The sequence below is a fragment of the Mus musculus genome, chromosome 13 (assembly GCF_000001635.26).
Source record: "Mus musculus strain C57BL/6J chromosome 13, GRCm38.p6 C57BL/6J".
NCBI classification, from domain to species: domain Eukaryota; kingdom Metazoa; phylum Chordata; class Mammalia; order Rodentia; family Muridae; genus Mus; species Mus musculus.
In genome coordinates, this window is record NC_000079.6 from 56,625,168 (window position 1) to 56,640,391 (window position 15,224).

The window sequence follows — 15,224 nt, forward strand, 5'->3', positions numbered from 1 at the left end:
CACTCCTGTCCCTCTGGCCTCTGCCTCCGCAGCTCTTCCGCTCTCAAATCTGTATGAGACCATGGGAGTTGTGGGATCGACCACCACACAGCTGTATACAGACCGCACAGAAAAGCTGAGGCCTGAGATGGAGGGACCCGGAAGCTTCACCATCTTTGCTCCTAGCAATGAGGCCTGGTCTTCCTTGCCTGCGGTGAGAGGAGCCTTCTGCCCAGGGGAGTGCTGGGAACTGCCCTTCCCCAGAGGTCTGGGCACACAGTGGGATTCTGTAGTGACATTCTTTCCTTTAATATGCTCCCAGCCCCAAGGAAAGTGAAAGCAGTCCTCCCCAGTGCACTGGAAGCAGTGTCCCCCAACCTCCCACAGATGCCCACTAAAGGAGGACTCCCTCTTAGAAGAGGCATCTAGGTCCACTTGGGGCAGGTGCCCCTCCCTTGAACACAGGGCTGCTGCCTCTTAACTGTCATGTCCTTTCTTTCTAGGAAGTGCTGGACTCCCTGGTGAGCAACGTCAACATCGAACTGCTCAATGCTCTCCGCTACCACATGGTGGACAGGCGGGTCCTGACCGATGAGCTCAAGCACGGCATGACCCTCACCTCCATGTACCAGAATTCCAACATCCAGATCCATCACTATCCCAATGGGGTAAGGGCATCCCCAGTTACCCAGTACTGTCCTCTGTCCACAGTGAGATCATTGGGGCTGTTGCTTTCTAGAATTCTGTCCTGTGATTTGATAAACCTTAGGCTGGCCCTTGCCTCCTGGGTGTTCACCACAGACATCCTGCCCTTAGCTGTGTACCCGCTGTTCCCTCTCCTGGAAACCCCTTGTCTTACTCACCCAACCTTGCTTCTCCTCTGGCAGATTGTAACTGTTAACTGTGCCCGGCTGCTGAAGGCTGACCACCATGCGACCAACGGCGTGGTGCATCTCATTGACAAGGTCATTTCCACCATCACCAACAACATCCAGCAGATCATTGAAATCGAGGACACCTTTGAGACACTTCGGGTAAGGGACTGTTTGGAATAGAAGCCCAGGCTGGGGACACATGGCCTCTTGGAAGGCACCTGCCAGGGTGTCTTCTGCAGGGGACATGAGGATGTCCCCAGTGTGGTTATGTGGAGAAGACTCTAAAGAGCACCAGGCTGGACAGAGCGTGAGAAATGCCCGATATAAAGTTTTCCTTTGCTTGGCTCTTCTGCACAGTGCCACCATGTCACAGTAGAGACAGAGTCCTCTGAGCCTTGGGGCTGAACTGTGAGGTCCAACAGTGTGACAGTGTTCTTCCCAGGAACACAGAACACTATAACAATGGCTTGTCAGCCAGTACGGTGCTTCTAAGACCACAGGTCCCAGCCTGGGGCCTCACACCCATCTTTCTTTGGAACATAGACATAGCAGGGAAGCTCTCTGTGTAGACTCAGGAGTGTAGACTCTGACTCTGGAGCTGGATGCCAACTGTCCTCAGACCAAAGGCGTATGTCCAGCAACTGGAAAGGCAAGTGGTTCCTGTTGGCACCGGCCACGCAGGAGGAAGCAGGCATAGGCTGCCGTGTCAGGGTTTTGTCTGATTCAAGGAGGATTTCCTAACCACAAAGCACACAAGTGGCAGTGAGCAACCCCGCCCTGGAGATCGCCAACACAGAGACAAACACTCTGGCATGAGCACAGAGGGGCTGTGGTGTTTGGGGAGCTCTCTTAGCTGGCTCAGAGACCCCCAGGGAGACTGGCTTTTGAGGTGCTTTTCCCTGCCTTTCTCTGGGTCTGCAAGGGAATGTTACCCCAAAGCTGACAGCACAGACTTTCCTATTTTCAGCACAGAGTCCTTCCTATTGAGGGGCTTGCCCTTACAGTTGGAAATGATAGGAAGAAAATGTCCTCTTTTTGATTCTGCTTTGACCCTCCCTGATACCCATTTTTCCCCCCTTTGAACACATGCTTCTTAAACCGCATCACTCTCCAAGTCTAGGTGCCAGGGGTCAGAGTGAACAAAGTGGCTACCATTCTTTCTGGGAAGACGGATGAGACTTGTGCAAGGAAGGACAGCGAGATGAGCTTGGGGGAGGGGGAGTGAGCAGAAGAATGATTGACAGTGTAGCCCAGGAGCGATGGCCAGGGAAAAATGAAGGAAGAGAACAGCTTATGTTGCTCCACCCCACTGCAGATGCTTTGCTCCTCTAAGGGAGCATGGAGGAAGCCTGTGGACTGAGTATCCTGCAGGCCCTATTAACCAGGAGGAGCCTCTCTATTGGGGAGCGTTGAGAAGCACCTTGGCCTGTTAGGATATTGTTCTAGATGCCATGTAGCCCTGAGGCATGTAATATATCCACACTGTATAATCGTTCATAAGGACTCTGCTAACCGTGGGATTACAGCTGGGAGACATGACAGTCAGGGTGACTTTCATCTGGGGATCTGTGCCAAGAGGAGTGGCATTTTGGTCAAGGTTTGAAGGAACAGGAGTCTAAGAAGAAAAGAAAGAGGAAGAGAGGCAGGGGGAGCTACAGGGAGAGAGGCCCAGAGTCAGGGAGGAGTGAAGTTATCCACACTTGAAAGATGGTCAGCTCAGCTGGAACACAGGTCAGGGCCCATGGAGGCCGTGGTAAGATAGACCTTCAGCCAGGCTTCTCTCTCACTTGGGATTCCTCTAAGTGTCTCGTGTCCCCTGGGGAGGCATAGCCAGGGTGTGTGCGTCTTGCCAGGTGAGCCTAGGAAGGTTTTATTCTCCCTTCCCTACACAGGCCGCCGTGGCTGCATCAGGACTCAATACCGTGCTGGAGGGCGACGGCCAGTTCACACTCTTGGCCCCAACCAACGAGGCCTTTGAGAAGATCCCTGCCGAGACCTTGAACCGCATCCTGGGTGACCCAGAGGCACTGAGAGGTGAGGACCCTCAGCTCCTTGCTGCCTCATTGGAGCAGCTCAAGTGAGCCCTGGCCTCCGCTAATGCCACACGTTTCAGGATGTCCCCTAAAACCCTGGCTTATGTTAACTCCCAATGGCCATGTCTTAGTAGAAGCCAAGCAGAGACAGTGCTAGGAGTCCCTAGCTGACCCTGGTCAAATTAAGGAAACAAAACCTTAGTGGCCAAAACAGGCAGGTGGATGTGTGAAAGCTTCAAGAGCTTGGACGAATCAGGGGTGGGTGGCTGGCGATCACATCCAGCAAGCGGGATCATTATGGTAACCTTCTATATCTTCCTATGTCTGGCCAGAGCAATCAATGGTCAGTTGATTTCCATTGCTGGTTCCATCTTTCAGCTCCTAAGTTCAGCATAGACAGTAGATTAGGAGGGGGCCCACCCTTCTTTCTCTTCACCCCCTTTAATTCTAGAACTTCTGAAGGATCGCTAAGTACTAAGCTGCCTAGTGAACCCTTAGACCCTGTACAGCCCACTTACATTCTTCCTCCTAAATGTCACTAAGTGTGACATTGTTTAAAGCTACCTTGGCTGTGTGCCAGGTATGATGCCTGATGGGTTACAGAGACCCTTCCCAGACATGGGGAGAAAGAGACCCTTCAGAAAGCACAGATGGCATCTGTGCCTAGATGAGAGCGGTCCTTCAAAAATGCCTGTTCCGGGCCGGGAGCCCGGGTGCCACATTGTGTCTTCCAGGAAGTTGAAGCCTGATGGGCAGCAGGCTTCAAAACAGGCTGTTGAGATGATACGATTGGTTCACTGATGGGGTGGGCAGGGTTGGGGTCTACAGCCTCAAGGGCTAGGAAGCTTCCTGGAAGAGGTGCAGGCAGCATCACAGCACATGTACCGGAAGTAACCAGATTAGGAAGAGGAAAGGTTTCATTTGGCTCACAGTCATAGACATGTTATTTCATAATCACCTGGCCCCACGGCTTTCAAACCTGTGGCTTTAGGGGGTGGGCACTAAATGGCCTAAAGGCCCCACACTAACTCTACCTTTTAACGTTGTCACTACTTCCCAATAGCACCACCCTGGGGTTGGGGCAAGACTTTAACATACAGCACCCAAACCATAAATGCATTGAAAGATCTTTTGTACAGAGCACAAAGATTTTTATATTCATTGATATCAGAACTCATTATGAGAGGCCTTTTGAATACCTGCTACTGCTAGGCAATGACCAGTTTGCTCACAGCAGGGGACTGCCCTCTACTGCTATAGCTACAGTCCTGAAGGAAGAGGGTTGGGGTCTATACCAACAGTTTCTCTGTTGAGAAGAGGTTTTCATTTCAGGTTGAGGAGGCTAAGTAGCTGGCCCAGGATCCCACAGCTGGTCAGCAGTTATGGGATTCAAACTTGGGCAGTCTAACCACAGTGTCACAGTGGTTTTAGTTGGTGGTAGGCAAGAGATGGGGATGTGGGCCCTGTGGTACTCTAGCAAAATTCTCAGCCATGGGCAGGCTGGGAACTAGCACCTACATCCAGCCACAGCAGGCTCTAGACCTGTATCCTCTTCTGCCACAGACCTGCTAAACAACCACATCCTGAAGTCAGCCATGTGTGCTGAGGCCATTGTAGCTGGAATGTCCATGGAGACCCTGGGGGGCACCACACTGGAGGTGGGCTGCAGTGGGGACAAGCTCACCATCAACGGGAAGGCTGTCATCTCCAACAAAGACATCCTGGCCACCAACGGTGTCATTCATTTCATTGATGAGCTGCTTATCCCAGATTCAGGTAAGTAGGCCTCCGGGGTGGGAGTGAGGGGCTCTATCCTTCCCAGTTTCCTGTCCCTTCTGGAATCCTGGTGACAGAGACAGGCATAATCAGCAGTCTTTTGGGCCACTTCTTGCCCTTGGGGCAGCACACAGCCCTGTACCTTCTGTGAACCTGAAGTTCTGTAGGAAATAAGAAATCTTATGCTTCCAGTATGGAGTCTAGGCACAGGACACTGTCTTGAGGTAACCAGAAGACACCATCTTAGAACCCTTTCTGGTCTTGCATGCTGTGGTTAGGCACAAAGGGCCATCACTAATGTCACAGCATTTGCTTTCCTTAGGCCATCCGAGGCCACCGACCCAGGAAAGATGATGGGATGGACTTTGGTTTCTAGTCAACCTGAGCATAGAACTCTCCCAGGAAAGAGCGATCTCTTCCTGTGGGAGTATCTTCTGAAACAGTGGCACAGGTCATGTTGGCTCCTCTCCAGAGTCAAACAGGTCCTGGCCAAGCCAATCTGGGACCTGGGGAGAGTGCTGTCAACTGCCAAGTGACTGTCACCTACCTCCCTGCAGATTAGGTTTTCTGATGACAGGGACATGCTTGGCTCCTTTGTGTTTAGAAGGCTGGTGACTAACAAGATGAAGTTCGTGCAGATGTCTGTCCCACTCTGGACCGTGACATAGTCACACCTCCCGTTACCTTTTGGGCTCCATTTCTTCTTCCTGTAGCCAAGACACTGCTTGAGCTGGCTGGGGAATCTGACGTCTCCACTGCCATTGACATCCTCAAACAAGCTGGCCTCGATACTCATCTCTCTGGGAAAGAACAGTTGACCTTCCTGGCCCCCCTGAATTCTGTGTTCAAAGGTAATGTGGGGAAAAGCACCCTGCTGTTCTGTTGTCTCTGGGACAGCTGCCCCAACCCTACAGCCCTGCCCTGATTTACAACAGCCTTGGAACCTTCCGCCTACCATAGTCCAAAGCAGATGTGATTCTATCAGGAACTTTGGACTACCCGTTGTTTATCTGAACCAGCCAAGAATGTATTGGGGCGGGGGATCTTTTCCTCAGAGCTCAATACTTTGCCTCTGCCAGGAGAGTGGAGCAGCCCTCGGCTTTTGGTTTGCAGGGTCAACACTGATGTATATGGGCTGGGGTCAGCTGAGGTGCTGTTATGGGGACATGGAGAAAGTCTCCTCCTTCTGAGAGCAAAATGACAAGCATGCTCAGTAGCTGCACCTATTCTTTTCTCTAATAGTTGCTGAATGTTAAGGGGTTTTGACAGCCACCCTTACTTTCTGTCTCCATTTCCAAACCACGGAGAGATGGGCAGGCTCTCTTGCACGTGTGTCTCTCATCACACACCTTATCTCCGGAACCTGTCTCCCTGGATCTGTCCATCCCTTCACTTGCAGATGGTGTCCCTCGCATCGACGCCCAGATGAAGACTTTGCTTCTGAACCACATGGTCAAAGAACAGTTGGCCTCCAAGTATCTGTACTCTGGACAGACACTGGACACGCTGGGTGGCAAAAAGCTGCGAGTCTTTGTTTATCGAAATGTAAGTAGCTCTAGGTCCTGATTCACACCCCGTCTTTGGCATGTATTGTTTATATATATATATATATAAAATGGAGACTGCGGAGACTGCGGCACTCAAGAGCCAGGAGCTTATGTAAGAACTGGCTTTCAAAAAGAGGAAGCGGTTTCTGGAAAGTGTTCAGGATTCTGGGTGACACTTCCTTTCCTGCAGGTTGGAAACTAAGGCTCAGCCCTAGCTCAGTTGCTGAGTGGGGAGGCTGCCTGGGACTCAGCAGGATGAACAGGGGGGAGTGGGGCAGAAACTTGGAGTCTTTCTAGGCTTGCCCCTGTAAAGCTAAGCTCTCCTTGGTCCAAGACCTTCCCATATGGTCAGCATGGTGTTGGTCTTGGTCTGGGACAAACAGGACCATTTAGCCAAAGATGTCCAACGGCTGATAAAATCAACCAGTCATGAACTCATCACTGGTTAAATCAACCAGTTGACTAGTCTGTCTATTTGATCTCTGTCAATAGACCTCTTGTGAGACTGACCTTGTCACAGAGTCCCTGTGTGATTTTACCAGAGCCCCTCTGCCCCACCCTTCCCTGAGGAAACCTCTGTGTATGATGCCATCACTGCTGGCCCTGAACAAGTCTGGAGGGCCCTGCCTGAGAAGATAACCATCTCCCTTTCTTTGCCCCTCTTTGGTGCAGAGCCTCTGCATTGAAAACAGCTGCATTGCTGCCCATGATAAGAGGGGACGGTTTGGGACCCTGTTCACCATGGACCGGATGTTGACACCCCCAATGGGGACAGTTATGGATGTCCTGAAGGGAGACAATCGTTTTAGGTAATCGATCTCATCACGGGGCCAGGCTTCTACCAAAGGGTCATGCTGGGCCTCAGCTCTTTTACCCTACTTCCCAAGAGGTAACCTAATTCTGGTGACACACTGGTGTGATCATCCATGGTTAGGATATGGAGAGGGTAAGGGTGTCCTTGACACCTTAATTTGGGAAGCAGGGCTCCTGCAGTCGATACAATTCTCATACCCGCAGAAAGGGGGAGGGATCATTGTAATACTAAAACACAAGGATATCATCACACTAGAAAGTCCTCAGGGAGCTAAGGGGCTTTAAGGACACACTATATCGTTCTCTTTCTGCACCAACTGAAGCCACCAGGTCACTTTACTCTCTTGCCCTGATCCCTCTACTTCCAACTTGGTAGTTCTCCAATGAGTGCTGTCAAGCCAGGAGTTTCCTTAGTGCCCACTTGAGTCACCTGCCCACGGACTGGGAGGCTGGTCCTCTGCTTACCAGGATCACATGCTTAGCAGACACCGACTCCGCCCATCTCTGGGTCGGCCATACCAATTCTCCCCTTTTCTCTTCCTTCATCCCCTCTGGCCGTTGGTTCTGCTTATGACATTGATGCCTAGTGAGGAGGTGACAATAGACCTTCCCTCTGGGTGGAGAGGGCATGGAGAGTGAGCTGTCATTTTCTTTGTGTTTGTCTGTAGCATGCTGGTGGCCGCCATCCAGTCTGCAGGACTCATGGAGATCCTCAACCGGGAAGGGGTCTACACTGTTTTTGCTCCCACCAATGAAGCGTTCCAAGCCATGCCTCCAGAAGAACTGAACAAACTCTTGGGTAAAGACTAAGTTAAGCAGATCTCCCCACTGTTCTGAAAAGGCAGTCTCTCGGGCCGCGGCAGGAGATAAGCGATGCCTTACAAAGGGACTTGGTGTTGAGGCTGTACTGTAGACATGTGGGCAGGATTAGGGGGACAGTAAATGGTGACAATGGCGAAAAATGGGATGGAGTGAGGGCAGGAACCGGGGTACTTTGGACAAAGGACACAGGAAACAGTCAGAGCCATTTACAGTCATAGTAGGTGCATGGCAAAGGGGGCCCTGAGTATCACACCCAACCTTCCTTCCTTCCTTCCTTCCTTCCTTCCTTCCTTCCTTCCTTCCTTCCTTCCTTCCTTCCTTCTTTATTTCTTCCTTCCTTCTCACTTCCTTCTTTATTCCTTCCTTCTTCCTTGCTTCCTTCCCCCTTCCTTCTTTCTTTCCTTCCTTCCTTCCTTCTTTATTTCTTCCTTCCTTCCTTCTCACTTCCTTCTTTATTCCTTCCTTCTTTCCTTGCTTCCTTCCCCCTTCCTTCTTTCTTTCCTTCCTTCCTTCTTTCTTTATTTCTTCCTTCCTTCCTTCTCACTTCCTTCTTTATTCCTTCCTTCTTCCTTGCTTCCTTCTTTCCTTGCTTCCTTCCCCCTTCCTTCTTCCTTCCTTCCTTCCTTCCTTCCTTCCTTCCTTCCTTCCTTCTTTCCTTCCTCCTTCCTTGCCTCCTTCCTTCTTTCCTTTCTTCCTTCTTTTCTCCTTCCTTCCTTGCTTCCTCCTTCCTTGAGCCAGTTGACTTTCACCCGGTTATAAGAGGGCAGAGATGATACCATTTTGATTCCTTGGGCCCAGTGCCAAGCAAAGGAAATTAGGCCAATGATAATCAGTCCAGTCCCTGAGGTGTGCTTCCCACTGGGGATCTGTGATAATGAAACTATTCACTTGCATTAAATGTCCTCAGAGATTTAAAAAAAAAAAAAAAAAAAAAAGCCTCCCGAGAGGAACTTAGCTGAGGATGGTGGCTAAGAAAGTGAGTGAGCTCTGGTTGAGCTGCTGAGCCTCAGTTTCCCAATTTTTTTTAAATGAGGTTGGCAAGGGTCCCCGGCTCACTGTGATACAAACAGAATGTGCACACAGGACAAGACACACATGCTCCATCGATAGTGGCAATGACAGTGAGGGGGATGGACAGTGAGGGGGATGGAGGATGGGCTTGAGCTCTGATGCGTGCACACCCTTCCAGAAAGGCGAGCAAGGGGAGGAAGCAGTGTAGCCAGCCTTAGAGCAAACACTGTTTATCCATCCTTTCCAGAAGAATAGAAGGCTCAGGTTGCAGTCAGCAAGGAGCTAAATTTGTGTCCTGTTTAATTTTCTTTACGGCCAAGCAAATGCCTGTGTCTGTGGTGCTGACGCAGGTCCTTGGAAAAGGGGAGAAGTTCACGCTGAACATAAACTTCCCTTCCGTCTCTCAGCCCTGTAAGAATAGAATATTCCCCAGGTGGCTTGTGCCGGCTCAAATTCCCTCCCTTGTCAGTTGTGTGAGAGTGGAGGAGGGGTGTGGAGAAAGTTCCTCAAACAGCCCCAAAGTCCCTGTGGCTAGAGGAAATGATGCCTGGGGAAGGAAGGATGACCCTGGTGTTGAAAGTCTGGACAGGAGGCCCTGGATCTAGGGGGTTGCCTTCTTTTTGCACCATGCTGTGGGCCATATTTTTATAGAAGGCGATCCCTTACCAGCTTCCATGTAGATGCCAGGGAGTTCCTTAGTATTGGTGGCTCTACTCCTTAGCTCTCTATAGATGTGTCAGTAACCAGAACTTTCTAAAATGCTTTAAATTTTCCTTTGAGTTTCATGACCCAGGGAATAGCCACTTAAGCCCTGGAGAAATCAGCTTTTGGCTGGCTCGGGGAGGATCCGAAACCAGGGGGTGGGGGGTGGGGGAGCTGGCAGGTTTAGGTTCAGTCTCTCATGTAACTCAGGAAAGGCATCAATGCCTGCCCCAGTTGGCAGAGAAGTGGATGTGGCCTGGAAGGATGTGCACACAGGAAGGTGTGTGTGTGTGTGGGGGGGGTGCTGCTCAGGGAACTGCTTCAGCCCTGACCTCATCGGCTCCACGGCTCCTCCGAAGCACAGCTGTTCAATCTTCCAAGTTCTCCCTCAAGGAAATAGCTATCTCCAGCCGAAAATGCACTTGAGGGCATAATGTGTAAATATTTCACTACTGTGTTATAGTCGGCGGGAGCCACGTCAAATGGTGAAGGGTCCCAGATGCTGATGCTGGAAAGGTCCCTGGCTTTCCAGGCAAATATTTAGCTCATGGAAACATGACTCATACTCAGAGAGGAGTATGGATTAACTCCTTCTTAGCCACCACGGAGCCTTGCTTAACCTGCTGGCTACAGGGCCATGTCACAGTCATGGTCATCTGCTCACCGTTAAGCAGATGGTAGGTCCTGGGCTGTATACACAGTAGGTACTCAGTGAGCATTTCTGCTTGTTCAGCAAGTCATCCTGTTCTGCAGAAACCACAGGTGTCTTCTCTTGTTCCAGAGCCTCATCGGTCACCGCTCTTGGGCTTAACAGTGTCTCCTCCCTCCTCAATCTTACAGCAAATGCCAAGGAACTTACCAACATCCTGAAGTACCACATTGGTGATGAAATCCTGGTTAGCGGAGGCATCGGGGCCCTGGTGCGGCTGAAGTCTCTCCAAGGGGACAAACTGGAAGTCAGCTCGGTGGGTGATATGGATTGTGTAGAGGCGCTTTAGAAAGTAGGAAGTAGATACTCATCTCAAGAGAGCAGTCTCCTATCTTCTCCCCCAGATCCAGTCCCAAACCCAGGCACTCATCAAGCTCTTGCATGAGCTGCATCTTAAGAGGTCCTCCCATGCTGCATCTTAAGAGGTCCTCCCATGCTGCATCTTAAGAGGCACTCCCATGCTGACTTAAGGGGTCCTCCCATGCTGACTTAAGAGGTCCTCCCATGCTGATGCTGCTCTGGGAGCATCTCTCACTGGGTACCACTCAACTTTAGAGCTGTGTTCAGAGGGTTCCTACCTGGAAAGAGCCAGCCTGACTCAGCAGGACCCCATGTGGATAGGAGCTGGCTGTGGTTCTCTGTTCCTTTCTCTGGATCTTTGCTGTCCCCTGCTCACCAGTTCCCAGGGGAACATGGGAAGACATGGCAGGTGGGAGGAAGACAGGGAGAGATCTGTTTAACTTAAAGTTACTGAAGGTCTTTCGGGACTGCATTTCAGGTGTTGAGAGCCTGTCTGTCACAGGCACATGGGCTGTTCAAGAAAACATTCACCCTGAGGGCGCCTTCCCACCTATGTAGCTTCAAGGGGTTTTATGGCCTCTCTTGCACCTCAGCTCCTATTTCTGTTAAGAGACAGTCTCCTTGCCCCCCATTGCGTTGAGGGTAAGAATCCAGCTAATTGCACTGTGCTGAGCCTACATAAGGCAGGAGAAGTCTGCAGAGGGCAAGGGCGGCTGCTCACCAGCGAAGCCTGGCTACTTACTCACCAAATAGGTTCACAGTCAGCGGATGCCCACAGAGTACATGGAGCCAGAGAGCTCTGCATTTAACAACGGTTGTCTTTTCTCTTAGAAAAACAATGTAGTGAGTGTCAATAAGGAGCCTGTTGCCGAAACCGACATCATGGCCACAAACGGTGTGGTCTATGCCATCAACACTGTTCTGCAGCCGCCAGGTGAGGTCCTCTGTGTGGTCCTAACCTAACACTGCCCATGAGTGTGGCTCACTGAGAAGTGAATCAGGGACTGTGTGTTTTTTTAAATTTATTTATTATTATAATTAAGTACACTGTAGCTGTCTTCAGACACACCAGAAGAGGGTGTCAGATCTCATTACAGGTGGTTGTGAGGCACCATGTGGTTGCTGGGAATTGAACTCAGGACCTTTGGAAGAGCAGTCAGTGCTTACCTGCTGAGCCATTTTGCCAACCCAGGACTGTGGTTTTAAGATGACATGCTACAGAACTTGAGGCATACTGCTGTCTTACCCCAACTCTGACATTATCCAGTATGAATATTTGTGTGGATGCTGGTGGCAGAAAAGGCCCGGATGTTGTGTGTATACCTGGGACAGTGGTGGCAGACCATGCGTGGCTATGTGTCCATTGAGATGCCGGTGGCAGGCTGTTTTTCCTTTCTCTCTAGCCAACCGACCACAAGAACGAGGAGATGAGCTGGCAGACTCTGCCCTTGAAATCTTCAAACAGGCGTCAGCGTATTCCAGGGTATGTGTTCCACCAGTGGGCCACAGCTGAGGAAAGCGGCCCTAGGATCTACCTCACCAATGGGGGCAGTCACCCTGAGTCCATGCTGTGGCTTTCTGGCTGTCCTGGCTGTCTGAATTAGTCATTTGTTTTCCAAGGCTAACCTATCTTCTGCAATGTCTTGGTTACTTCAGTGTGTGTGGAGTTGGGTCAGGCCAAGCCTGTTAGAGCTTACTAAAGCTTTGGTTTCTAGAGAAGAGGTTTCAGGGTAGAGTCCTGACCCCAGACGCCAGAGTGGTAACATGGGCAATCCACTTTTGGACAGAGATCTCTTCCAGAAAGGCTGAGCTCCTACTCTTGGGAGATGTTTCAGCTGGCACACCAGCTCCCAGCTCTGGTCTCAGTGAAGAAGCTTAGCTTGGGGTTCCCCCAGGGATGTCTACCTTCTACATAAGTCCCCATTTGAAAGGGGGCTCATGCACCCAAGGGACACTCCCTGGGGGGCTCTTTGGAGCCTGTGGGCTCAAGTTTCCCCCTTCTCTCCTCTACCTCAGCATTTGTTTTAAGTGGGAACGGTAAAGTGCAAGGCGCCTCCATATGCAGGTTCTGTGACAATATGTACTAAGAAACCTGACAACTCAGGGTGGCATAGCACAGCTACAGTCCCACTCCAGATGACTGCTACAAGTTCCAGGCCAGCTTGGTCTACATGTCAAGTTCCAGACCAGCCAGGGGGAAGGGAAGGAGAGAGGGAGAGACAGAGGAGGAGGGAAGAAGAAAACAAAAGAAACCCTGACCCACTCTTGTGTTTATTTGTTCCTTAGGCTGCCCAGAGGTCTGTGCGACTTGGTAAGTGTCTAACTTTACAGTCCCATCTGAGCTAGTGAGTCCCCAGCAGACCCAAGCCTGCAATCTGTTGTGTACAGATCGAAACATGGCACACAGTAAAACAAGCTTGGCTTCCAGGTCAGAGGAGCAGGGTAAACGGGGGTCAGACAGAGAATGGAGTTTCCCTCTCTGTAACATGGAAATAGTGGAGTAACAGCCTCTTAGGGTGGGTGTGACATGGGGCTCAGGGAGCCTGGGAAGACTGCACAGGGCTTGGCAGGTGCCTGCTCTGAGGATATCACTCCACACTGTAAGATGAGGAATTCTACCATCCCCCAAAGCCCCTGCTGTGTACAGGAACTGGGGAACATGGCAGAGGGAAGCCACGTGGCTTCTGTGCCTGAGATTCTGAAGCTGGGCCTGATGGTACACAATCCTAACTCCTTGGCGATCTGAGGCAGGAGGATTGCAAGCTGTAGGCCTAGATAGGCTATGGGATGTGTACAGAGCTGATCAGTCTAGTGAGACCTCATAAATAAGTGGGAAAGGGGTGTTGACAATCGCCTTTGTCTGGCATGCATGCCGCTCTGGGTTCATTCCCCTAGTACCAAGACTGAAAGACTAAATAAGAGTCCTCGACAGACAGTGGGGCACCCGCACCTCACTGGCTTTCGTGCATCTCATGTTTTCAGCCCCTGTCTATCAGCGGTTACTGGAGAGGATGAAGCATTAGCAGGAAGACCGAGGAGGAGAGCCCTGCAGCAGCTTCCCGCCAGTTTCTCTCAGTTTGCCAAAGAGACCATTGAATGTTTTTGAAACCAAAGAGCACACTTCAACATACATGGGCTGCACCATATTGAGATCTGAGCCTTGGACGGGTAGGGAAGGGGTTAAGGGGAGAAAGGTTCTTTTTAGCTTTCGATCCCTCCAAACGTGGTTGTTAACCCATTGAATATACAGATCTGGCAGTCATAGCTTGGCACCAAATTCCCGAAAGGACCTCTCGAAAGCATGGAATTTCCTGACTGTGCCAAGGGCCTGGATAAAGGGGAACTACGGCATCTTGGAGCTCACAAATGTGAATCAAGCAGTCCGGCATTCTGGAAAGCCTTGGCATGGTTCTGTAAAGCTCTTGTACCGCTGGAGAAACGGCATCACTATAAGCTATGAGTTGAACTGTTTCTGTCAAGTATGTCTTGTGTCCACACATGGTTTGGATGCTTCTATATTGGCCCTGCCCAGGTAGAAAGGGTAAGAAGAACATGTAGAATCCAGATTCCCTGAGTGTGAGGGACCCATGGTGCATTTGTAATAATAAAACCAAAGAAACAAACACCTGTGTGCTAGCTGCGTGCTGGGGATAGGTTCTGCTCCTCGGTGCCTGCCTGCAAGCTGTTTCATCCCCCAAGTCTTCCCAAGAGCCGGTCAGCAGGGACCCCTGAGAGTGGTTATTTGGAATAGTTTCAGCAAGAGGCCGTTGGATGCCCACACAGCTTATGACAATGTGAACCTAACCCTGTTTGGACGTGTTTTCACCTAGTCCAGTGTCTTCGGTTTTCATGTCAACCCAATACTGTACCCTCTTGTTACCCTGAAACTCCTACTCCTTCCTTCCAGGAATGAGATGTGATCTTGGGTTGGGCTTTTGACAGCTTAGTCTTGCCAATATAGATTGTCATACAAGGGATGAGAGGGACATTCAAGGAAGGGAGAATATTAGTAACAACAACAACCAAAAAAAATAAAATAAAACAAAACAAACAAACAAACAAACAAAAACAAACAAACTGAGGCTGGAGCCTATCTCCTGGCTCCCAGAGACCAACACCCGACAAGAGAGCTAGTCTTCCCAGGCTCTGCTTCCTGGGCCAAACCATATGTAAGTTTCTCTCCTGCTCCCTCAACGTATGGCATCTAGACTGTGCTCAGCACTCTGGGGTCAATGCTATATGGCTGTGGTAGTGACTTAACATCAAAGGCCTTCTATGTAACAGATGGTGACCTGCTTCCTGGTGTTTGCAGATATGAGGGTAATAGAAGACATGGTCTATAGAGTTCTGTACAGTGTTACATCCTTGTTATCATGTCTTCTAAGATGCCCATGATCCTTGGTCCATATTTCACTTGGGTCTTTCCTGAAGGCAGCTGTATTACTGGAGAATGAGACACAGATACAACACACACACACATACACACATACATATACACACACGCACACATACACATGCACACACACACACACACACACACACACACACATGCGTAGTTAAAGCATAGCACCAGTCAATTCTGGGACTAGGGTGATGGACAAGGCAAGAAGTCTCCTTACATAGCTTTGAGTCTAGAGGAAGACAGATATTATATCAG

At 50.4% G+C, this 15,224-nt stretch overlaps 1 protein-coding gene across 2 annotated transcripts in view; it reads left to right on the plus strand.

The window, feature by feature from the left end:
- Window positions 1-14,192, plus strand: part of Tgfbi (transforming growth factor, beta induced) — a 29,774-nt gene extending 15,582 nt beyond the window's left edge. The window contains exons 4-17 of one of the 2 annotated variants that reach the window (NR_155548.1): window positions 33-193; window positions 483-647; window positions 867-1,013; window positions 2,747-2,888; window positions 4,451-4,663; window positions 5,377-5,514; window positions 6,063-6,208; window positions 6,883-7,019; window positions 7,692-7,822; window positions 10,399-10,523; window positions 11,399-11,501; window positions 11,949-12,050; window positions 12,854-12,878; window positions 13,550-14,192. Coding sequence is in view for 1 of the 2 variants with exons in the window: in NM_009369.5 (NP_033395.1) it covers window positions 33-193; window positions 483-647; window positions 867-1,013; window positions 2,747-2,888; window positions 4,451-4,663; window positions 5,377-5,514; window positions 6,063-6,208; window positions 6,883-7,019; window positions 7,692-7,822; window positions 10,399-10,523; window positions 11,399-11,501; window positions 11,971-12,050; window positions 12,854-12,878; window positions 13,550-13,590 (1,754 nt within the window). In the remaining variant the exon portion in view is untranslated. The remainder of the gene's footprint in view (window positions 1-32; window positions 194-482; window positions 648-866; window positions 1,014-2,746; window positions 2,889-4,450; window positions 4,664-5,376; window positions 5,515-6,062; window positions 6,209-6,882; window positions 7,020-7,691; window positions 7,823-10,398; window positions 10,524-11,398; window positions 11,502-11,948; window positions 12,051-12,853; window positions 12,879-13,549) is intronic. The other variant, NM_009369.5, reaches the window with a different exon arrangement.
- Window positions 14,193-15,224: the final 1,032 nt, after the last annotated feature.